The sequence below is a fragment of the Lontra canadensis genome, unplaced genomic scaffold (assembly GCF_010015895.1).
Source record: "Lontra canadensis isolate GAN:19392208 unplaced genomic scaffold, GSC_riverotter_1.0 scaffold91, whole genome shotgun sequence".
In the NCBI taxonomy this organism is placed as follows: Eukaryota; Metazoa; Chordata; class Mammalia; order Carnivora; family Mustelidae; genus Lontra; species Lontra canadensis.
In genome coordinates this window covers 3,740,510-3,765,770 of record NW_022631085.1, presented here as the reverse complement: position 1 = coordinate 3,765,770, position 25,261 = coordinate 3,740,510, and the positions used below count along the sequence as shown (strand labels likewise).

The window sequence follows — 25,261 nt, the reverse complement described above, 5'->3', positions numbered from 1 at the left end:
AATTATAGGCTTAATATGGTGTAACTAAGGCTTCCAACAGGACAGTCTACAAACCCAGTGTGAATCCCCACTACCTTGAGGCGGCCATAGCTTGACTTGGCTGCACTAAAGGCACAGGGGCCATTACCTAGGATAAATGAAGAGACACGGTAATTCTGGAGAAGTAGAAACGGGCAGTAATCAAGGGCTTACTTCTAGTTATTTCCGCAGTGGTCTGGCTTGACCAGCCCGAGCGAAGGGACGTCACTGGTTCTTGTTTCTGAGTTGGGCCCAAAGAGGTGAGTTGCTAGTGGGGAGAAGCTCCCATGTCAACCGGGTCAAAGATCTACTTGTTCTAGAATTGGAACTTAGTTCACATTGGTTAAGAGGAGCATCTCTATCAGGTTTTCAGATATTAAACATAGAAATGAGCACAGCCTACACCTGTGTGCCAATTTAAAAGCTTTACCCATATTTAAAAATATACATATATATGGTCAAGAGTTTTACAGTTACTCTTCATAGATAGTCCTTTAATGTGTTTACAAATAGTACATAAAGGGAGAAATGACCTGCGGCGGGGGGGGGGGGGGGGGGGCTCCCGGCCCCCACAGCCCCGGGGGAGCAGCAGCGGGCACGGGAGGCCCGGGCTGGGGCTCGCTCACCATCCCACTGAATCCCTGTCTCCTTCGAGCCGAATCCATGCCCGCGGAGCGCTGCAGCCCCACCAAACCGAGCGCCCGCCCCGCCCGCTGTTCCCGGGGGCGGCGCAAGCCCAGCGGCTCTAACGAAAGCGGCCTCAGTGGAGAGTTACACGTAACCGCATACGGCGTCTTACACTTGGATCTAGAAAGGTGAGCGCGAGTGTTCCAAGAGGCGGGCTCTTGAGCTCTTAAGTGTTGTGAATCAACGTGTTTATGTAACGGGGGAAACCGGTGTGAACTACAGCGGGGCAGACCGAAACGACAGGAGTTGCTCCACAGACCCATGGAATGAGACCATCAACTGCCCTTCTAAAAAGTCTGGCTTTCAGGCACGGATGTGTGCAAAAATGCCAGTTCCGCACAAAAACAGTCCTTTCTCTCGCATTAGCACGTGGCACGGTTCACACTGTCAGTAGAACAACTTCTTCCCTGAAACGATACTACAGTCTCCAAGCACAACACTGACTTTTATCTTAAGCTCTCCGGTTCTTCTACCTGCGGACGGTCGTCTTCCGGGCGCTGGGCCCCGCTGCGGAGGGCGCCCGTCTGCTCGGCGTCCGGCGGGGCGCGAGTGCCGGGAGGGGGCTCGGGGCCTCCGGGCTCCGGGGCGTCGGGCTCGGGGCCGCCGCTCAACTGCTCCACCTTCTCCAGGTCCTCACTGTGGCTGACCGAGCTGGTCTCGCTCAGAGCGTCGGAACCTCTCAGGGACCTCCTGAAAGGCTTCTGGCCTAGAGAAAGAGGCACGGACCGTGCTGAAAGCTGCCGGCGTGCTCCCAGAGCAGCCCTGCGATCCCCAGCTCGGACGCCCCCGAGGGAGGAGGTGAGGAAGGAGCACGGGCAGGAAGCCGGCGCGGCTGAGGCCGGTCGACACCAGGCTAGACGGGATGCCAGCTCGCGGGGCCCTAACGCCCCGTGGAGCGCTGCAGATTCTCCAAGTTAAAGCTCCAAGCAACTGCCGAGGTTAAGATGAAGCGAGTCTTAAGAGGAACAGGACTTCGGGTGAAAGTGCCGAGACAACAGAAGGACGCAGGGAGCAGGAAAAGCCCCAGGACGGGAAGGTCTACGTTCCCCAGAGGAACCGCCAGTTCTCGGGGTTCATACGCCCCCGGGAGACGTCCCGTACCTGGAAGTCTCTGCTTCGTGCGCGTGCCCGAGGGGGTCTGCGGGGGTGTGACACCCGTGCCTTGGACCTTGTAGACATAGGTGTGTTCCGTGGACTCTAGGGAGCCTGCCGAGAGAGCAGTAAGCGCCTGCCACCCGGGGAGCTAACCCAGGCAGCCTCGTTCCCCGAGAAGCTTCCTCCGGCCCTTCAGCCTCACTCAGACCAGCAGAGCCTTTGGGCCTCTGGAAACGCACTGGGACCTGGAGAAAGCCCCGCAGGAGGGGGAGGGGTCCCCACCCTAAACCTCCCCGGGGATCCCGCCCCCCTGGGACGGTCCTCGGCCAGCAGGGTGGCACGAGCATGCCTGGGAGTCGACGTGCGCATGGGGAAGGTGCTCTGGCCACAAGGAACAGACGCCTTGCTGATGGCGGAGGCCTGGCGTGTCAATCAGATTATGGCCCGAGGACACGGCGGGCGCCGTCATTTCCGAGGGAGGGACCCCAGGCTGAGCGTACTGTTCCCCCAGCAGTACAGGAAAGGAAGAGAGCGACAGCGGGACATCCTTCCCGGCAACTGCTACTACTTTCTGGCCGCCGGCTGTGAAGTAAGCCGGCCCGAGCTCTGGACTGCGACCTTCTCGTCTCCCTTGAGGAGCTGGGGCCAAGCGCGCACAGACTGCGGGAAGCACTCGGCTGAGCGCCGAGCAAAGGACGCTGCGGGGACGACGTGACGGGCCGGGGAAGCAGTTCCCACGGGATGGTGGGGGTCTGCTCTCATGTCGCCACAGCCAGGGGGCCGGAGAGGAAGACAACACCGTAGTGTCCCCAGGGCAGATGCGTCCCAGCTTCTGGGACCGGTTCCTGGCACGGGCTGTGTGCGCACTGGGCTCCTCCGCTCGAGTGGGGCATCCCAGGAACCAGGATAAAACTCGCAAAATCAGTGAGACCTGGGATGATGTTGGTCAGTCCTACCTGCTGTTAAGTTAAAGGTTCTTCCCTTCTGTGAAGCTTGTACCGGAGAAAACCAGTTGAGCACGGACCCCACGACGGGGATCTGCCGCAGCACCCCCTGCAAAACACACCCACTGCTGCTCACCGTCCTGCCGGCCCCGGTGCGGCGGCAGCTGGGAGGTCTGCCTCGCGCTCACCTCTTCCAGAAGCCGCTCCTCGTTTGCCTTCTGCAGCTGAACCTGGGCTTCCTGGATCCCTTTTCGAACCACCTCTGTCATGTTTTCTAGAAGCTGTGTTAGGACCAAGAAAGACTTTACTTGTCCAAGATTTCTGAAGATTTTGTTTAGAGAGAGAAAGAGAGAGAGAGAGTGTGTGTGTGTGTGTGTGTGTGTGTGTGTGCACGCATGCACACAAGTGTGGGGAGGAGCAGAGGGAGAGAGAATCCCAAGCAGACTTTGTGCTTAGCCCAGAGCCCAATGTGGGGCTTGATCCCATGACCCTGAGATCATGACCTGAGCCGAAATCAAGAGTGAGACACCAGCCAACTGAGCCACCCAGTCTCCAGCTGTCTAAGCTTGCCTGAGACCTAGAACTACTACCACAGCACAGGCGACATTTTTCAGAAGTGTAGTAGTAAATGAAATCTTGCACTTTTAAGTGTCAGGATAGAAAGTAAAATAGTAAATTAAACAGAAGAGGATGAAATGCCTGGATAAGTTAAGACACACCTCGGTGACCAGCCTCATCTGTCAGGGAAGGGACAAGAGAAATGTGATCTGTGTCCCCCCCACCAGAAAACAGACAAGCGGCTCAGCACTCATGGAACGGAATTGGAAGTGACAGAGTGAGTCTAGAAAAACCTTGAGGAAGTCTGCCTGAGACTGAAGAGAGCCGGCTCCTCAGCTCACAGGCAGCCTCCTCTCCCCTCCCTAGTAGCAGTGACCCGCTCACATGCTTTGGTTTCCTCAGAGCCATCTTGCCTTAGTTCCTTTTCTCTGCTTCTGAGGGATTTCTACTGACTCAAGTACCTGGTTTGCAGAACATCCGTGAGGTCTACAGTCTGGTCTCCTTAACAGTTGGCCAAAAGAAGGTCTATTACTGGCAGGAAGTTCTGCTGTGAGAAACATGTGCCTCATGCAGCTCCAGGACCAGCTACACTCGGGAAGTCTCCCCTCACCCTGTCAGGCAGGGGTGACCGTGTCTTCCGAACGCTCTGCTACCCTTAACTTCTCCCCCACGGCATTTACTGCCTCGCCTGGCTTTGCAGTTCTCGGCCTCCCAGTTGTGAGTCCACCCAGGGCAGGGACTGTGTCCAGTCCCCATGGGCTTCTGGGTTCCCGGCGCAAGGCTTAGCCTTCACACACTTTTCAGGAACAAACAGGTATTTCTGAGGGGAGTGGCTTCCTTTGGGACCTCCGATAGCTGCCTGGAGAAAACCCAGAAAAGGAAGGAGACGCAGATTAGTCTTACGGACCCGTGAGTTCTCCTCAATTTCTCGGGCTGTGACTGCAATGGTCTCTACCAGTTCCGAAATATCCACATCGTCACTGGCCATGCCAACGTAGATGCAGCTCTTCATGCTTTTGTACTCCGGGCCTGCGGAAAGAAACAACCGACCGACTCGGTTCCCCAGTCCTGGGTCACAAGACCGTCCGGGGCCCAGTTTCCTGTATGACGGCACGACCAGGCACAAAGGAGCCTCCCTCCCCGGGTGAGGAAAGTGCTAACGGGGACAAGGGATGCCTGGACAGGCTGTGGGAGCGGGAGGGAGCCAGCCCACCCTAGAAAGAACTAAACCAGCATTTCCTCCCAGGAAACAGAGCCCAAAGTCCCTTAACCAGTCAGAAAATGGCCTTCCGAAGTTCAGCGTTGACTTATAAAAATAGTAGTTACCCATTTTGAATGTAAGGTCGGATTCCAGTTCATTTAACTTTTTCAGGAGTGCAGCATGGATTTTTTCTCCTTCTGGATCTAATTTCAAACTGCTCTTGTCATCATTAGCATGTTCATACCTACAGACGATATCAAGTAACAGTATTTCAGTCTAAAAGGTCAGACGCCTCTTCGCACACAGGACTGCGAGTGGTCTAAGCTACTGGCTATTGCCTGGAAGGTGAGACACATGGGCCGAGGAGCCTCGGAGTGTCTCAGGGTCAGACACTGTCAAGAACATGGCAAGGAAGGCCCAAGTCTCCAGTCCATGAAACTTAAGAGAGGCCAGGTCTGGAAGCCTCATTTGTAGCAGAAGCAGGGAGTGTCCCCTCCCCACAGAAGGGATAACCGTGCGCACCAAGCGACAGAGGGCAGAGACGTATGCTCGGCCGGTGAGCTGGTCCCTGGTCTTAGTGATCTGTGGCTCCCTGTACCCCATGGGAGTAACCATCAGTCAGCTGTGCACTTCTAAGTGCCCCCCCCCAGTCACCTGCGAGCTGGCACAGAAAATACAGGGATCTCTATTTTACTGAGGGCAAGGATGGCCACGCCACCGCTGCGCTGGGCTTTTCTAAGTGCCCAAAGGATCTCACTGAACTTCTAAGAGATGTGTACGCTGGGCCCATACAGAGCCAGTCCACAGTATGACGCACCCGCGGTCTCTGTACGGCCGAGCGGGATGAACACGTACCTGACAACCCCTATTCCAGGCCAGTTCGGGTCATCGACGTGCAGGAGACCTGCCGTTGCTGTCACCTCCTGCTTGAACTCCTCCCGCAGCTGCAGTGTGCAGGTCAGGACCGGCAGCTTGCTCTGGACGCAGGCCGCGAGCTGATCCACGTCCTCTCCCCGGGTGCCTAAAACTGAAACCGTCCCCACAGAGCTCAAGAAATGTGTAAGAACATGGTGGACTACAGAGCAGGGCTCCCCTCTCACTGTTCGGGAGTTCGGCAGCTCTGGGGCATCTGGTTAGCAGGAGCTAAAGCAGTAGAAAGAAAGGAACAAAAAAGGCTACTAAGCCCCTCTGGAGAGATCGGGCGTTGGAAACGGACACAGCCCGCTCCTGCGGGTGCGGACACCGTGCTTTCTTACCCAGAAGACAGAATGAGCCCCGGCGCCACACACAGTGACACTCGGACAGAGAAATCAGATTCTTCTCACGGACTCAGCGCAAGTCACGAACACTGTACGACACGCTAGAAAAGCCGAGGCAAGCACATGGCTGTTGCTGCACACGAGCATCATGGGAGGCAGGGATTCTGGCGGGGGTGTGCAGGGAGGCAGGAGGGCGGGCTGACGACAGCTCCCAGGGACAGCCTGACGCCCCCACGGGTGCAGGACCCGACATCACTACCCAGCACGTGCTACTCAGACGGGGCAAGGGATCCCACTGAGCCTCCATACGTGCTGCCCCGATGTCCTCGGCTCGCTCCACCGGGTTTACACACTAAGCCTCTGGGGCGCAGGCCCCACACAGCAGGTGCAGAAATCCCTGGCAGACAAGGCCACCAGCCGTCTTCGTGGCGGGCTTTTCTTTGCAGGACAAATGCCCACACCCCCCTACTTTGAGGCTTTAGATCAAGAATCTTTTCAAAAATGTTAAAAATATCTGATAAAGAAAAAAATCAAAGATTTTCAGAAAATCTTTTAAATCATCTCAGAAAACAGCATCATCACAGTTTTTAATGCATCTGTCAGCGATTTCTCAGTCCCAGGACAGGAGGCGGCCCCACCTCCGCCCCCACCCCCCGGGCGGGTGGCATCTGGCAGTGGGAAGCGGGTCTGGACGGGAGGCCGCACGCTGAGGTGTCCACACGTGTGAAACGGCCAAGACGGGCCCAGGACGGTCCATCGTGGGAGCCCGCGTACTTGCAGCGGTCCCGCTTTCTATGACACCTAAGACAGCGGCCCTCAGCTTCCACGGCTCTGTGCAAACACCGCCTGGGGAGCTCTGAGGGACACAGCCGTGGCCTCCGCCCCACAGACCCGCATCTCAGCAGGCAGGGCAGCCCCGGGGTCCGCAGCTCCACGGCGCAGACTGAGCACCACGCAGGAGACCGCGAAGGGCGCCAAGACACCAAAACACAGGGAGACTCAAGTGACTGGAGAAGGCTATTTCTGAGAAGTTACTCGGAAAACTCATCTACCTATGCATAGCGCAAAGGCAAAGAAAAAGCCCCTTTGAAGGCAGAGCGGAGTCCCCACAGAACAGCAAACAAAGCCACAGCCCGGACTGCGCGCTCAGCTCACCGCCGCTCCCAGAACCAGCGCGGGCAACCCACAGAGGCCCGTTACCTGCCGCGGTCATCAAAGGGCTGAACCGGATGCACACGCCCTCCACTTCCAGGTCCATGACTGTGAGGCCGCTCGTGGGCACCAGCTGTTTCAGCTGCTCTCCCAGCTGCAGGGACAAGGGCACAGTGACGAGGCTCCCCCAGGGAGGGACCCGCCAGTCTCCGTACCTACCCTCACCCACTCAGCCCCAGGCCCGGAGGCTCCCTGGGGCAAGGCCCCCAGATTCTTTTGATTCTCTTTGAATACTTGTGGCCACTTCATTTAAACGGACTAAAAGTTCTACACTTTTTGTTGCTAAAAAATACAACTTCAGTGTAGAAAAATCTAGGAAATACAGGCAAACCAAAAGAATAAAATAAAAATTACCCACAGCACACCACTGAGAAGCACCCACTGCTCACGTCTGATAGACCCATCCCGGGTGTCTGTTTTTTCCATTGCCATAAAACACAACATTCTACGTACCGGGCAGTAACCTGCAGCTTTTCATGTAAGCTACGATGACCATTTCCTTTCTGCCATAAACACCCAGCAACATGGTTTCTAATGGCTGTTCTGCCTGTCGTGAATGGATCCCGACTCATCAAAGCCCCCAGGTGGGGCCTGACCCACATGACACCACACGGCTGTGGTGGACACCCTGACACTGTTCAGAACATTCTTTACACACAAATCCGGGAAGCTCAATTTCTGCATCGAATGGCAGCAGGAGCACAATGTCCTCGGTCTGTGCCATCAGATGGCCAGGTGCTGGGGTGGGTCTGGCTCACGAGCCCTCCGACACCGCTACAGACGCTCACAAGACCCAAGCGGCCGCCCCACAGTCCCCGTTTGGCATGTGGCGTCGAGCCGTCCTCAGCGGCCGAAGAGCCCTGGTGGGAAGACCTGTGCCTCCACGGGAGCGTCCCTCCGGGGTCTGACTTCCCCGACATGAGCACGTGTGCCCCCACCTGGGCTGGAGAAGGAAGGGCACAGGACCGCGGTTCTTACCCAGCGATTCAGGGCGTCACAGGAGTGTCTTTCCCGGCCGACTGCTGAAGGTGTCATGTTGGGCACAGAGACGGCTTTGGGCACTGGATCTGACACCAGAACACAGGGGATTCACCTTCTAGAAACACAGCTCTATATGCACCCCTCAAACCCTACTTCACTGAGCTCCCAACATGAGTCCAGGAGAGAAGTCGCAAACATTACAGGAACTAAAATGTGTAGCTCGTGATAAATGAGTAAACAAAACATGGTCATCTTCAAAAAGGAAGGAGGTTCGGTTCTCTCACAAGCTCAATAGGGATGACCCTTGAGGACATTCCACTAAGTGAAACAAGCCGGTTACTACAAAGACTCATGCCGTAGCACTCCAGTGATAGGAGGTTCCCACAAGAGTCAAACTCAGAAGGTGGATGGTGGTCGCGAGGGGCTGGGAGGGAGGACGGAAATGGGGAGTTAGCGTGTAATGAGTATGGAGTTTGTTTTTAAGACGTCAATGTTCTGGAGAGCTGCTGGACAACAACGTGCATACATTTAACCCTAATGAACTGTACACATAAGATAGTAAACTTTTCTTTTTACCATAATTAAACTTTTTTGAAAATGTGTATTGGGGGTTTTAAGCTTCCACATTTTTTTCCTCATGAAAAATATAATACTTGAATATAGTCTCACAAATGGAATTCTTAATTTCATTTAAGAAGTCTTTCTTTCAGGACACCTGGGTGGCTCGGTCGGTTAAGTGTCCACCTTCGGCTCAGGTCATGATCTCAGGGTCCTGGGATCGAGCCCCGCGTCGGGCTCTCTGCTCAGCGGGGAGCCTGCTTCCTCCTCTCTCTCTGCCTGCCTCTCTGCCTACTTGTGAGCTCTCTCTGTCAAATAAACAAATAAAATCTTTAAAAAATAAATAAATAAATAAAAATTAAAAATGGAAGAAAGAAAGGAGTCCTTCTTTCAAGGAACCTTGAGAAGAAATGAAACTCTAACACTTTAAATCACCAAGTCTTATCAACCACTGTGCGAGGTAAATCAGAGAACAGAACCCCAGAGGGCCCAGAGTGGGCCTCACAACAAAAATTATATCCTTCCATTTAAATGGTCTGGGTGCCTGCTCGTACCAGGTGCTATGCTGGGCACGTGGGATATAAGGCAGACAAGGCTTCTGTCATCCTACTGTTTCTAGTCTATTGAGAAACACCATAAAGCAAAAAATGAAATCAACGTATTTTGTTGCTGGTGTGAAGAAAGAAGGTAGGGACTCTGATATAGTCACCTAAGACAGGACAGACACGGAAGGCCTCTTTGAGGAGGCTGGACATTCTGGAGACCTGAATGAAGACAGGGAGCCAGCCAGAAGACTGAGGGGCAATGTGCTTGAAGCAAAGGGAACAGCAATTGCAAAGGTCTTGCTCTAGAACAGAACAGAATGTTCTAGAAACTCAAGACCAATCTGACTAAAGCACAGTGATCAAGACGAGATGTGGCCTAAAGGAGACAGCAAAGGGTAGACCCCACAGGCCTCACAAGGTACAGAGCTTGGACTTAATTCAACAGAAACAGTAAGATACTGAAGCGTCTGGGCAGTGACCACGCACCACGGGACTGCCACATGCATCACCACCCACTCTGCATTCAGAGAATGGTCTGGAATGAGGTGTGTGCAGTACACGGAAGTAAGAGAGCAGTTCAGCGGGTACTGTGGCTGTCCAGGGGACACCTAACCGTGCCCTGTGCTAGGGTGGTGGCACTTGGGCAGCCTTTAAATACAGCCTCATGTTATTCCCAATCTCAACTGCCCATGTCGTTTTTTTTTTTTTTTTTAATCATGATAAAACTGTATTTAGATTTAGCCAGCTGGACTCAGTTTAGATGATCCCAATTTTGTTGGCAACATCCAAAGCATCATAGTCAGGGGCCAGCCGAACGTATGCCTTCTTCTCTCCATCAGGCCTGATTAAGGTGTTGACCTTGGCTACATCAATGTCATAGAGCTTCTTCACAGCCTGTTTGATCTGGTGCTTGTTGGCCTTGACATCCACAATGAACACAAGTGTGTTGTTGTCTTCTATTTTCTTCATGGCTGACTCAGTAGTCAGGGGGAACTTGATGATGGCATAGTGATCAAGCTTGCTTCTGGGGGAGCTCTTTCAAGAGTATTTGGGCTGCCTTCGGAGACGCAGTCTTGGGTCGTCGGAACGTAGGTGATGTGCGGATCTTCTTTTTTTTGTGACTGTGGACGCCTTTCAGCACCGCTTTCTTGGCCTTCAAAGCCTTTGCTTTGGCTTCGGCTTTGGGAGGGGCAGGGCTTCCTTCTTAGCTTTCAGCACCATCTTCGTAAAAGGCTCTGCCCATGTCTTTAATGTATGTTTACCCTGTATTTTAAAGTACTTAACAAATAAACCACGATAAGCACAAAAAAACGAGAGATTCGGGGGCCCTACTTCAGATACTCACATTCACGGTATGTAAGTGTGTATCCAGATCTCTATTCTCAAGGGACTCTTACCCATTCATTCTAGTCCTAGTCTAGGGACTAGCATTTGGAAACCACTGCTTTGATCATAGGAAACGATTAGCAAAATGCTAAGGCATTTAGGCCTGGAGTTTTTGTGAGGTGGTTTTTTGTTTTTGTTGTCGTCGTTGTTGTGTCGTTGTTTCCCCAGAGTGAGTGAGTGCAAACACGGGCAAGAGCCGGGTGGGGAGCGACAGACAGAGAGGGAGAGGATCTTAAGCAGGCTCTACACCCAACGTGAGGATCATGACCTGAGCCAAAATTAGGTGCCTCTGAAAATTATTAACATTTTCTGAAACAATGACTGAAGATTTTAGCAGTCAAAATATTTTGGACTATCTATATACGTTGTAATGGTTTAAAATTCGAAGCCCTTGAACACAAATACAAAAATAACACGTTTTAGAATCACTTACCTGAGCCTGGTAATTCCTGGAAAAACCTGAACACCACAACTGGAGAACTGAGCTCATCTTCCACCTGAAAAATCAATCTGCTATTACCAAGTAACATTAAATCGCAACACCTGCAAAATAAAACTGTGGGTTTGAACAACAGGCTACAGATAGCATGTTTTCTTAATCAACATGTGAAACTCAAAGGTTAATTTCAGCTGCTACAGAAACAACAATCAAGGGTTTAGTAAAATTCTCATAAGTAATTCTCAGCTGGCTCGAGAAGGCTCTCCTGCACTGTGACATCTTGACACTGGTGCGCTGAAATTAAAGCAGGAGGAAACTGCACCACTCCTGAACGTAAGCCTGCCATTAAAGATCAAAGGAGGCAAGGAAAAAGTATAACCAGAATCAGTGTTGGGACAGCTGAAGCTTTCAAGAATCTAGAAATTAACGCTAACTCAAGCAGGACTGACTGCAACTTTTTATATTCACAGACAAAATATTCTCACATTGTAACACTCTCAGAACAGGATGTAAGTCTCCCCGGCAAGAAGATAAACACAGTCCAGAGCTATAGCTTCGTATCTTCTCCAACACTGAAGTGGTCCTTATATTCGGGACAGGGGTCAGATGACTAACTTCATCAATAGATTTCATTACAGACAAAAGCATTCACTGCATTAAGATAAGCCAGCATGGAGTTCATGTCCATCATTGCACACACACAGCTCGCCATCAGCTCCATCAGAGGGTCAGGATACAAAGGGAACAGCAACGCCCCTTGACAGACGATGGCACACAGGGACAGAACATCTTTGAGCATTCAACAATTCTAGACATAAAACCTACTTCCTATTTTCCAGGGTGCCTGGGTGGCTCAGTCAGTTAAGCATCTGCCTTTGGCTCAAGTCATGATCTCAGGGTCCAGGGACTGTGCCCCGCCTTGGGCTCACTGCTCAGCGGGGAGCCTGCTTCTCCCTCTCCCTCTGCCCCCCTTCTGCTCATGGTTTCTCAAATAAAATCTTTAAAACAACAACAAAAAGATCCCCCAACCTATCTTCCAAGACTCTCCATGGTAGAAATGCTAACATGCAAAGCCAGGGAGGAGCTGGCCCAAGGTCTTCTCTACTAACCTCTCAAAGGACCACACGGATGTGACTTAGATCAAGCAGAGTGTGTATCCAACCTACCAATTGACCGGGCTGGTTCCTGTGCTCACCCGTCATCTCCTCTACCTGTCACGTAAATACATCTAGTAATACTTTCAAAGCTGGAGGGGCTGAATGTCTAAATAGAATGGAGCAAACCCAAGATGGAAACAGACACAAAAGCAGCAAACTTCTACAGCCATTCCCCCATCCTCACTTAGGATAAGGCAGGACGATTCAAGTGCCGAGACTTCTATATATAGTTTAATACAATCCTTGGTTTCTTGTTTCTTTGAGCTCGGTGGTCTCAAATGTCAGTGCATGAGAAATACTGTCCAGGGTTACGTGCACAGAATTCTGGTTCTAGCACACGGCAGACTGAAATGCTGGATTCAATATCCTGATAACCCAAAAAAACCTTTAAACCACAGTTAGGCTCACAAGAACAGTGAACCCAGGAAGAAGAGAAAGCAAAGAATATTGTCGGCCGAGCCAGGGCTGGAGGAAGGAGAGGAGATACAGGAAGCTGTCTTTCACATCTAGTGTCTTCAGGCCCATGTGCGGATGGCGCTAATGGACCCTCGAAGGACGGTCCTGAGAGGAAAAACTCCACCCGCTGGTCAGCAAGAGAGCTTCCCCCTGCCTGAGGCTCTGTCTGCAAAGGGAGAGAAAATTCTCTCACAAGAGACCAAAGCATCAGGTGCACATCGCACTGGGCTTGATGTCCTAAGTGGCGTGAGAGTCCTAAAGCTGTGGACCTGGCAGGACCCGGACCTGGACCAGTCACACACACAAAAATATCTAGCTGACAATGACAAGTTACCACACACACACACACGGAGCAGAAGTCCGTGTGAATCCAGGGGTGACCCAAGATTAAGCAACAATCAGAAATAGACAGTAACCACCATGCTTACAGAGAAATGGAGACCAGGAGCAATTAAAAAAAAAAAAAAAAAAAGACCAAAAATGAGGCATCAACTTGAGCAAGAACTAAAAAGAACATGTTGGAAGGAAGAAAAAGTCACTGAAACACAAAGTGAATGGCTGACGCAGATGAGAGGCCACTCAGGAGCAAAGAAAGGCCTGGAGAAACTCACGAGGCAGCAGCAAAGAGGCAGTGATGGGACGTGTCAGAGGGACGGACGATCATGGAGCGACAAGGTTCAGTATGCTGCCAACTCAAGGTCCAGAGGTAAGACTGGAGAAAGAGGTCACAGTTGAAAAAACAAACTTGACAGAATCGATTAGGGAAAAAAGGAACCCTCACGTTTAATAAGTGCAAGTCCCAAGCAGGAGTTCTAGAAAATCCTCAATTAGACCCACCACGGTCAAAGTAGCAGAACCCAAGGACAGAGACGATCTTAACAGCCAGCAGGAATGTCAGCTGTACACAGGGGCCCTGTGAGGTTTCAGGGATAAGGGGGAAACATTAGCTTCCCCCTAAATGCTGAGCTTAGAGCACAGCCCACGCACCCAGCAGAGCTGGTCAGACAGTGGCCACAACGCCGCTGCTGAGAAGACGGGCTCCGCCCCGCGGAACAGGCAGCGGCCCCAGGTATCCGGGCGGCGGGGGAAGCGCGGCTGTGCTGCGGGACTGGGCGGCTCCTGAAGGGTCAGCCATCTGACCGGGGGAGGAGGCCCGCGGGGCCTTCGAGAAGGAGCACCAAGGGGCCTTGGTGCTGCAGACATGGCTCGTCTTCGACACGCTGGGTACAAGTCCTGGCTCAGCCACCTACTACAATGGGACTTGGGACAGGCAGCCACAGTGAAGAGAGAAGTGGCGTCACTCCGCCACAGGGACTCCCGGTGAGGACTCAATGCCTGGGATTCTCTGGCAGCGCCGCCCAAAGACCCAAAGCAAAACCATCCAGTGATGACTGGTAGTTCGTGAGGCCTTACATTCTTCAACCCGCTTTGTCTCACGTTATCTGATCTGCTCTTCGTAACCGGTCACCGAAGCAGGACAAACAGTAAGTTCTCCTGAAAACGGACCGGGAACAGAACGCCCCCCTGGTTAAGAACACGGGCCTTGTGGTGTGAATCCGAGCTCCACCACGTCCTAGCTGTGTGGCCTGAGCAAGTCACTGAACTGCTCTGGGCCTGCTTCCTCCCCAGGAAAGAGGGGACAGCCATTGTGACCAACTCACAGAATGAATTTATTATTCGTGCTTAATACCTACTCCCGGCCAAATCCTACACTTGGCACAGTATGAAAAAGCCAAAAGACAAAAGTCGCTGCCTTTACAAAGCAAAACAAACAAGGAACACACACATGGTCTCGGGTAATAAGAACTGCAATGAAGGACACACCCAGGGGACAGAGTGATGGACGGTGGCAGGGCTGGTTTACACAGGACAGTCAAGCAGGGCCTCTATAAAGACATGACATTTGGTGTTTGTTTTTTTTGTTTTTTTTTTAAGATTTACTTATTTATTTGAGAGGGACGGGTAGGAGGAGAGAGCACGAACAGGGCAGAAGGAGGGAGACAGAGAATCCTCAAGCAGACTCCCAGCTGAATGTAGAGCCCGACTAGGGGTTCAGTCCTAGGGTCCAGAGATCATAACCCAAGTGGAAATCAGAAGTTGGATGCTCAACCAACTGAGCCACCTAGGCGCCCCTGAAGACATGGTATTTGAACTCAGATCTGAAGGGTAAGAAATGAGGGAAATGAAATGAAAAGAAGGAAAAGGGACAGTGTTTCCAGCTAGAATGGAGACACTACAGTGAGGGGTAAATGAACGAACGCCCAGGCTCAGCGCCGGACACAGCGCACAGCACGCATCTCACTCCCAGCAGCTGGGAGGAGGACGGTTACCGCAGCTGCAGTGCTGCATGGGGCTGGCCAGCGGCTGTACGTCTCCAGAGAAAAGCATACACTAGAAGGAGTGCTGGGGCAGGGTTACCGGGCCTTACACAGATGCCCCAAACCCACTGGTGATTAACCAGCACCAGCACAATCTCCCAGCCTGGAGGAGGAGGAGGAGGGAGAAGGGACATGAGGAGCCCAAGTGGGCTCAGCGAGGGAGGGAAAGAAAGTCCACTGGCCCAGCACTGCCGTGACTCCTGCCATCTTGCTCCTGCTAGTCCATAGTCTGGGCTTTTCTGTTTACTAAAGGAGTCCAACCAACATACCTTCACTGACAACTGAGCTCACGGGCTTAGGCAGTTAAGAGAGTGACTCAATGTCACAGGGCCTCAGCACTACGGCTGAAATTAGAACCCAAGTCTCCTGATTTATGTGCATCTCTCTGCTTCTCCAATGGGCCACTGTCCTCTTCCAAGCTAGAACTTGGGTCATCTCAGGTCAACTGAGCTCCAAGCTCCTACTCTAAAGCAAACGCAGAGCAGCCCCTATCCAGCACTTAACGGAAATCATGTACTAAATGATAATCTACTGTATTAACTTGAACCCCAAACTAACTCAAGTATTAGTTTTACACTTAATTGTGTCCTGCAGCAACCAGTGACCCTGTTTTAAATTAGAATCTGACTTATATCTTCTGAAATTCTGAAATGCAATGAAGCAAAACATGCAAACATTCAAGCCTCAACTGATACTTGGTTATTAGCTCTGCTAAATCCTCACCTCCTCGTCTGGTAACTACCCCAAGACAGCACTCTCTGATAGAGTCTGGCATCTCGTAGGGAGATACCAGGGGAAGACAAGAGCAAGGTCATGTGCTTATCTCTTCCTTAATCCCCACTCAGTGCAAATGAAAACTCTGGTGTCAGAAAGTTTCTGAAAATGTCGTCAAAATACTGTGAGAGACAAAATGACTTTTCGTATCAGGAAGATGGGTGTTTTAAAATCACTGGCAGTGAAGTCAATCATGTTTGTGAGTTCTTTGCGCATTTCTAAATTTTAACAGAATAAGACTACAAATGATTATATGAAAAGGACCAAAGGGGTTCAGCAAATGGTAAAAATTTCTAAGGTTTAAGCTTTCTACAGACTTAAAGTCATCATGATTCTCTTCCAGAGAATGCAGTTTTATTAGAATTGTCACAATGATCATTCTAACTTGAACCTGAACTATTCACTTCAAAAACAGTCAAATTATATACTGTACCAAGATTTTGATGTGGTTCACTTTCTTCAAACTTTCTTGTAACCGCTGACTCTGCAAAAGACAAAAAACAGTTAATAATCACTATAATTTCATTACATTATATGTATTTAATAATTACTTATTATAATTTTAGTAGATAAACTTTTTTTTTAAGATTTTACTTATTTACTCGACACAGAGAGAAAGATCACAAGCAGGCAGAGAGGCACCCAGAGAGAGAAGAGGAAGCAGGGTCCCCGCTGAGCAGAGAGCCCGATACAGGACTCGATCCCAGGACCCTGAGATCACGACCTAAGCCGAAGGCAGAGGCTTCACCCACTGAGCCACCCAGGAGCCCCAAGCATAACACATTAAGAACTGGTTTTCAGGAGGGTCTTTGAAGGCCGGCAAATCTGTCAGTTAATGGCTCCTGAGTTAGGCTGCCAATTCTTGCTTTCCAACAACTGCAAACGTTCCCCCATGTTTCAGCTGAAAGTTACATGTAGTGCTTCTAGAAAAGCTTTTTCTATAAGACACAAGTGAATTTGTCATATTAGCAACATAAGTCATTCATTCTTTCAAAACCTACTCAGTACATGGCAACAAGTACAAAAATGAACAACTGTATCGAACTGAAAAGCTTCTGTGCAGCAAAGGAAACCAACACCAAAATGAAAAGTCAGCCTACTGAATGGGAGAAGACACTTGCAAATAAATTATTTAATAAGGAGTTAATGTCCAAAATATATACAAGTCCTACAACTCAAGGGGAAAAAAACAAAATCTGATTAAACAATGGGAAGATCTGAATAGAGATTTTTCCGAAGAAGACATCCAGATGGCCAACAGGCACACGAATAGATGCTCAGTATCACCCCTCATCAGGGAAATGCAAGTCAAAAACCACAATGAGATGTCACCCCGCGTCGTCAGAATGGCCAGTATCAAAGAGAAAAGATACAACAAAGGTGGGCAAGAATGTGGAGAAAATGGCAAATCCTGGAGCACTACTGGTGGAACGCAAACTGGCACAGCCCCTATGGAAAACCATACGGAGGTTCCTCAAAGATTTAAAAACAGAACCACCATATGATTCAGCAATTCCACTTCTGGATATTTATCCAGACAAAGCAAAAACCTCCAATTTGAAAAGAAAACTGCACCCCCACGTTCACTGCAGCATTGTTTACAACAGCCAAGATAAAGAAACAACCTGAGTGTCCATCCACGCATGTGTGAATAAAGAAGAGGTAGTGCAGAACATACACACACAACAAAGTTTTATTCACCATAAAAAAGAATGAAATCTTGCCATTTGTGACAACCTGAATGGACCTTCAGGACGATATGTTAAGTGAAATAAGTGAGACAAGAAAGACAAATACTGTATGATATCACTTATACAGGCATCTAAAAGAAAACAAAAAACCCCACAAGCTCATAAATACAGAGAACAGACTGGTGGCCGCCAGAGGCAGGGGATGGGAGGTGGGAAAGATGGGTAAAGGTGGTTCAAAGATACAAATTTCCAGTTGTAATATAAGTCAGTCACAGGGATGTCATGTTCAGCATGGTAACGACGGTTCTGAACTATACTGCTTATCTGCAAATCGCTAAGAGTAAATTTTGAAAGTCCTCATCACAACCGAAGATAATTCTGTAACAATGAATAGTGACACGGGTTAACTGGACTTGTAACCGTGGCGATTACTTCCCAATATACACAAACACCGGTTCATTATGCTGTTCATTAGGCTGTCCTCCGGAGACTGATAAAACGTTACATGCCAGTTAGAGCTCAAAACCCCCCCACAAAGCAACTGAGGCAAAGGCACACAAGACACAGAACAGGACACTGGGGAAGAAGAGCCAAGGTAAGCGAGGAAATGCTGTTCAGAGAACGGGTCTACAATACGCACACCTGAGTTCAAAACCTCACCTACAGGACAAGGCCCAAGTCCATCTGCTACTTACTAGCTATGACCTTGGACACCTTGTTCAGCCTCTCTGTGCTTTGGGTCCGTCGATGAGAAAACCGGGAGGGTAGCTATCTGACAGGGTTGTTAGGCAGGAGCCTGGAAACAGCCTCTAGAACACCATATGCATTGCCTGTGCGATGACCCCCTCCTCATTGTACTGCTAGCTCCGTCCCAGGTCTCGTTATTGATGTGGGATCAACGAGCGGCTATTTCACGGCGTTGGGTTCATTCATTCCGCAGTTATTTACTGAGCATCAGACACTGGAAAACCCCTCACGAAAACTACCCAGTACGCCATTACCTGTGGCCTTCGTGTCTAGGAACATTCGAATGAGACCGCGCACGTGCACTACTGTGCGCAGAGTAAACGCTCTGTAGCTGCTTTCCAGGAGGAGGATGAAGACGGTGATGACGATGACGACGGGAGGAAGCGGAGGAGGAGGATACCCGGAGAGGCATGACCGTACAGATAACCACATGTGCTACGTGTCCCCACAGTCTCACGCGCACTCGGAGCAGCGGGGAGTCAGCGACAGGCCATCAGAGGCGCTCGGCGGTCCTGGGACCAGCTACGGTGCTTGCTTGCAGGAAGACAGAGCCGCAGTGACCTCAAGGGCTTGGGAGCGGACGTCTCATTATCTTCCTGTGCTCTGCAAGCCTGAGGGAGTTGAGGAGCCCTCCCCTGACGCCCAGACCTTCCCTGCAGTGCCCGAGTTACCTCGGCAATAAAGGCCTCTCCCTTCTGAACAACCAAACCTCAAGACATGAGCCGACAGTCCAGTGACCACATTTTTCCCAAAATGTGCTCCTGTAAACCTAATGAACAGAAACCTCAAAATCATCTCATGTAAAAATCAAACTACTTCATTTATAGTGTTTCTGCTGCATTAGAAATGAGTGTTAGAATGAACGATCCTGACATGACAAACCCAAAGACAGCTGCTATAGGGACACGAAGACACTAGTTTCCCCTAAACATAAAAATGACACGTGAGGAAGTATCGATTCCACAGAACACATTTAAAACAAAGACTTATTTTTAAATCCATCTGCATGGGATCAAGCACTACTCTTAAGAGCCTCACAGGTCTGAGCTCATTCAGTCCTACAATCTCTTACTACATCACCCGTCTACCAGGTAAGCAAAACAGGCGACGTCAAGCTTCCAGACTCAGCTCTCAAACGGCACAAACATGACTTTCTTTGCTATCTAAACTAGAGCGTAATTACATCTTCACAATGAGAACACCTCATATGGAAGGAAGGAAAATTACAGAACTGTCCCTAGAGCCTTGCCATTTGGGAGCCCAAACCAGCTGGTATTAAAAATATGCAGCCCAGGGGCGCCTGGGTGGCTCAGTGGGTTAAAGCCTCTGCCTTCGGCTCAGCTCATGATCCCAGGGTCCTGGGATCGAGCCCCGCATCAGGCTCTCTGCTCAGCAGGGAGCCAGCTTCCCCCTCTCACTGCCTACTTGTGATCTCTGTCTGTCAAATAAATAAATAAAATCTTAAAAAAAAAAAATACGCAGCCCATCTATCATCAACCCCTAGCAGCCATATTTCCTTCCCCCTCAAGAGACAGCCAGTCAGGGGCCTCATTTACCACACTCCCCCACCACCCCCTTTTGCTTCCTTCTCCAATCCTTGGCTCTCATCTTGTGATTCCTTCTCTCATCCTGTGTTCACATGAGCATTCCTCTGAACTCATGTCTGTGGATGCAACTGCTGGGACACCCCTGCAGTCCCTCCCAGAACTTTGCACAGGAAATGTACGCATGCTCTCTGGTCACTTAGGAGAAGCCAAATCCAGGCAACAAGGTCATGGACGGCGGGTGAGGCAATGGGGCAGTTTTCTGTCACTGCTTTTGCCACAGTATTGGTGGCTCATTCAAACCTGAGGTTTCTACTCACCAGCTGGCAGGCGTGCTTAATCCTCTCCACAATCCCATCAAGCCCCAAGTACTGTAAAGACAACCACAGTGGCAGGGCACGGAGTTTGTCCGCTGGCTTGTTTGATGTAAGACCGGCAACTAAAGTCTAAAGAAGCCAATATGGTTTTAGTGATCAAAGCCAATGAAGACACAGATTAGTCACCATTTCCCTCTGCACTTAGTGTGTGTCAGATGCTACAGCAGGCACCTGGCTGGCCTTATTTGTCTGATCACCTAAAGGCTCCAGGAGGGGAGTATTCTAGACAACCCAAGTCAGAGAACTTGCTTTCAAGGGTTCACAGCTCAGATGTAGCAAAGCCAGGATGAGAATCCAGATGGGTCCCGTCCCAGAGCCAAAGCTGTTCTGAGTGTCCTCAAACAGGGGACCATTATCAACTGAGCAAGACATTAAGTGCTTTAGTAAGAATCACTCAAAGCTTATTTTGCATAGGCCTGTCACTGAGGGATCGACTATTAAGAACCACTTCTTAGGAAAAATACACTACAATCTTCTAGATAATGGAGATCGAGAGCTTTAATGACTTTTAATAGTTAGGTCACTTCTGGGAACCCTTTCTAAGGAAATAATTTGAAGTACAGAAAGATGCTCATTATTTTAGTAACAAAAATTTGAAAACATCCTCAAAGTTGACAAATGGAGAATGATTAAATCGAGGTAAATAAGAGAATATTACACAGTCATAAAATGTCATAAAACGTTCTTCATACACATGGGGGCCTATGAGAATATATTAAAAAAACATACACAGTACTGTTTCATTTATGTTAGAAATATTTTTTTGATTTAAAAAAAAAAAGTCACAGAACTGGCATTAAGGAAATTTTTCACTTTTTCCATGTTTTGCTCCCAGACTCCAGAGTGATTATTAGCCACTCCCCAGGCCCTCCCAGTGAGAGTGAGCTTACCAAGGCTGGATCGTCGTGTTTATAAAGGGTGACCGCAGGGACAGCTGGCAAACCCAGCCATGGACCTGGAGTCAATGTCATGCTGTCACATTTGGTTGCAGCCTACCAAAGAGAAAACAACTTTTTGCTACAGACTATCAGAATCCATTAAACCCAACACCCTCCTCCAATCATTAAAAAACATGAAAAGCCATCAGGGATTGTTGCTGTTGTCTTTAAGTAGGCTTCATGCCCAGCACAGAGCCCAACACAAGGCTTGAACCCATGACCTTGAGATCAAGACGGGAGCCAAAATCAAGAGTTGGATGCTTAACCAACTGAGCCACCCAGGCGCCCTGGGGATTAAGTGATTTTAAATCCTTCTTAAAAACACAATATTTATTAAATCAGTCACATACCAGCACTGATGAGGAGACATAACCTAGAGCCAAGGTTGCCAGATTCACACTGGGGAAAAAAAAAAAAAATTTATTGCTGCTTATTCACTCAGTTTATACTTAAAAAAAAAAAAAAAAAAAAGGCTGTGCTGTTTCAAACTGACATTAAAATGTCTTTCAACGGGGTTATAAGTGTATCACCAGAAAATGCATATATACAAATTTCAGCAAAACCTTGAAAATGCACTTAAATCAAATGTGTGTCAGGGGATGTCACCTGCTGATGCAACGTAATGGCTGTCTTATTTTTTATCTTTCAAACCTATTATTTTCCAGTCATCAGTGCTTTCCCAGAGTGACAAAATAACCCAGCCCATATGGTGTGCCGGGGATGGTTTCCTGTAGCTGCCCATTATCCTCCCCTAAGCCATTCTGGGAAACCACCCCCACCTCCTCCATCAGACCACAGCTCTGGGTGGAGACACCACCACCTGCTCCACCGGCGAGCATATCACCTACATGACAGAAGTGGTACCTTTCCCTGGCCACGGTGAGGGACTCAGTAGGAGACTTTTGCTGGGACTTCTGACCCTCAGGACAAAAACCTGGAGAGCAAGCTGCGGCCACTGCAACTACTTTGCACCAACATCGCAAAGTCTCTATAGGAAGCACCACAGAGGAAATGAGGCCCAGTGACTGGGGCAGAGGGTGGGGGGAGGAAGATGCCGAGCCCTGGCTGATGCTGTGCCTAAAATAATCCTAACACCATCTTTTTAGTTATGTAAGCCAATAAAATCTCTTCTCGCTCACGCCACTCTGGGTTATTTTGTTACCTTTACTACCGAACCCAGAGAGTCCTTAGAGATAAACGTTAACAACAAAGTTAAGAGCCTGGACGCCCGCCCCTGATGAGCACTGCGCACAGGCCCACCAGAGAGCCAACCTTGCCCTCCACTCACCCCTCCACGTGAAGCCATATGCCATACTGCTCACAGAGTTCTTTCAAACGTCCAATCTTGTCCGTGTGTCCTACTGCCGCAGTTCCTAGGACGAAATACACAAAAAAGGATACTAAAAGGAACAAGTACTTTCTGAGTCTTTACAGCATGATAGAAGCTTTGAAATACATTATCTCTCAGAAGGAAGTAACATTATATCCGTTTTATTGAGATTAGCTATGTGAACTGGCTTAAAATCAACTTTTACAAATTGGTTATTCAAATTCCGACGTATGCGTAGTCTCCATTGTATGTATCTATAGAAGCAAGATTGTTAATACTGTTACTTAAAACCTCTTTATTAAAGCTTTTTTTTTTTTTTTCCTATCTACTTGATGTTCTTTCAGGAGAAAGGTATTCAAATCTCTCACTAAGATAGTGGGTTTGTCCATTTATGCTTGTATTTTATCAATTTTTCCCAAGGTTTTCCTTTATCTATTTCAGTTATGCTCATCAGCATTCGTAACTGCTATGTCTTAGTGGATTACATGCGTTGTAATTACTGTGGAGTCTACCTTATCTCACACTAACACGCCTACAGTACTTTCATTCTGTCACTATGTGCCCAAGATACCCGTTTTCACGCGTGCTTTTTGTCACTTTCTGGGTTATTTTTATGTAGGTGTGTCTATTATAAAGATTTTTTTTTTTTATTTATTTATTTGACAGAGAGAGATCACAAGTAGACGGAGAGGCAGGCAGAGAGAGAGAGAGAGAGAGAGGGAAGCAGGCTCCCTGCCAAGCAGAGAGCCCGACGCGGGACTCGATCCCAGGATCACGAGATCATGACCTGAGCCGAAGGCAGCGGCTTAACCCACTGAGCCACCCAGGTGCCCTATTATAAATGTAAATAAATTTGCGGGTTTTTTTTTTTTAACTCAATACGAGAGGTTCTTTGTTTTAATATAGAACGTGCACTCTAAAGTCAGCTGAAACATACTGAGTGCTTTACCCTGTCCCCTTGTTAAGTCCGTTTACACTGCAGGCTGGATAGGCAGGTCCCTCTTCCCGGAGCGTGAGTAAAACAGGACTCAGTGCTTTCTCCTGACTGTCCCAAACTTCCAGTTACCAGAATTCCACCTTATTAGGTTGCAAATCCTCACCAACTGCCTCAACAAACACAACCACTGCAAGTGGTTCTTTTGCAGGATTTAGTTCTATAAACCAATTCTAACTGATTTTTGTATACAGAGTGAGGTAAGCAAAAGGTTCAGTTTTTTTTTTTCCCCATGTGCCTATCTCCTTGTCCCAAGATCACTGGTGGAAAAGACCTACCTTTCTTCCTTTGAAATACCTTGGCATCTTTGTAACACGTCAAGTGACCCTGTACATGTGAGTCTATTTCTAAACTCTATTGTCTTCAATTAATCCCACACTGTCCTGATTATCTGTGGCTTTATACTAAGTCTAAAAGCCAGATATAGCCCGAGTCTTTGAATTTTGTTCTTTTTCAAAATGATTTTGGCTATCCTCAAATCCTCTGTATTTCCACATAAATTTTAGAATTGGCTTATCAACTTCTGGAAGAAATTGAAGCCTGCTGAAATTTTGATAGAGACTGATCTGTAGAATCTACAGATTAATTTGGGCAGATTAAGACTTCATAATATTGAGTCTTTCCACAGATGCGTATGCTGTATCATTCTTGAATTTCTCTCAGCAACATTTATAGTTTTCAGTGTACAAATCTTGCATATATTTTATTACATTTATCCATAAAGTTTTCATTTTTTTGATGCTATTATGAATGGCATTTTTAATTGAATTTCAATGGTTTGTTGCTGGTATACAGAAATTCTGCAACCCTGATCAATTTGCTTATTTTCAGAAATTTGCAGAAAATTTGCAGAAAAGCCAATGGCTTTTCTGTAGTTTCCTTATGACTTTCTGTCTATATAATCATGCCATCTGCAAGTAAAGACAGCTGGTTCTTTCTAGTACGTGCGTCACATCATTATTTTTCTTGCCTTACGCACTGTCTAGAGCTTCAAGTTCAATGCTAAATACGATGAGGGAAGCAGAGCAGAAAGGGGTGGTTGAACTGCCATGTTCAAGGTGGACATTTAAGGATGACATTTAAAAATTCAATTTAGAGCGGCGCCTGGGTGGTTCAGAGGGTTAAGCCTCTGCCTTCGGCTTGGGTCCCTGTCTCAGGGTCTTACCCCACTTCGGGCTCTCTGCTCCGCGGGGAGCCTGCTTCCCCCTCTCTCTCTGCCTGCCTCTCTGCCTGCTTGTGATCTCCCTCTCTCTGTGTCAGATAAATAAAAAAAATAATAAAATTCAATTTAGAAAGGAAGCACACGAAAGAGAGAAGTACTTACAACCTAAATGAGAACAGACACACACCCAGTAAACGGACTCCCCAAACAAGCCCACAATTAAAGGGAATCAAAGGAGCCCAGTGTAGTACGGTCATTTTCACCATGGTGCTGATCCATGTGGCGCACAAACATTACTTTGGACTTTTTGTTTTTAAGGCTAAGCACCTAGTCTTTCTCCCATATCTGAAACGGTAGATTCAGCTCATAATACCCACCAGCATTTGCTACAAGCAACAGAGGCAGTTTTCCTCGTTCTATATCATCTTTAATCAGTTTCTCCAGGAAGGCAACATCCTAGATAAAAAGGCAAACCATAAAAACATGAAGCAACTTGCATAAAAAGCTATACGATAAAAAATTCTAACTTTCAAAAGAAGCAGATGACTCTCAAAATAAATCATGCAAATCAGTTCTTATCCTTTTTTTTTTTTTTTTAAGTAGGCTCCACACTATGACCCTGAGATCAAGACCTAAGCTGAGATCAAAAGTCAGATGCTTAACCAACTGAACCACCCAGGCTCAACTCTTATTCTTGACCATTTTTCTATTTTCACCCATCACAGAGACAAAAATCAAATAGTTTACCTTGAAGACTAAGTACAAAAATCACTTAAATGAGATCAAAGTTAAAAACTGCATATATACAGGACAAATATTTCCCTAATTTT

General features: G+C 48.5%; 1 protein-coding gene across 5 annotated transcripts in view; it reads right to left on the bottom strand.

Moving 5' to 3' along the window:
• Positions 1–758: 758 nt before the first annotated feature.
• Positions 759–25,261, bottom strand: part of PDXDC1 (pyridoxal dependent decarboxylase domain containing 1) — a 51,490-nt gene continuing 26,987 nt past the window's right edge. For 4 of the 5 annotated variants that reach the window (XM_032836254.1, XM_032836251.1, XM_032836255.1 and 1 more), the window contains 16 exons: positions 24,809–24,887; positions 22,234–22,318; positions 21,296–21,344; positions 20,898–20,999; positions 19,951–20,076; positions 16,082–16,132; positions 10,878–10,941; positions 7,953–8,041; positions 6,963–7,068; positions 5,359–5,530; positions 4,629–4,747; positions 4,210–4,331; positions 2,933–3,025; positions 2,757–2,853; positions 1,807–1,911; positions 760–1,411 (listed from right to left, as the gene is read on the bottom strand). In XM_032836254.1, coding sequence (XP_032692145.1) covers positions 1,152–1,411; positions 1,807–1,911; positions 2,757–2,853; positions 2,933–3,025; positions 4,210–4,331; positions 4,629–4,747; positions 5,359–5,530; positions 6,963–7,068; positions 7,953–8,041; positions 10,878–10,941; positions 16,082–16,132; positions 19,951–20,076; positions 20,898–20,999; positions 21,296–21,344; positions 22,234–22,318; positions 24,809–24,887 — 1,719 coding nt within the window. In that variant the 3' untranslated portion in view covers positions 760–1,151. Of the gene's footprint in view, positions 1,412–1,806; positions 1,912–2,756; positions 2,854–2,932; positions 3,026–4,209; positions 4,332–4,628; positions 4,748–5,358; positions 5,531–6,962; positions 7,069–7,952; positions 8,042–10,877; positions 10,942–16,081; positions 16,133–19,950; positions 20,077–20,897; positions 21,000–21,295; positions 21,345–22,233; positions 22,319–24,808; positions 24,888–25,261 lie in introns of all 5 variants that reach the window. The other variant, XM_032836252.1, reaches the window with a different exon arrangement.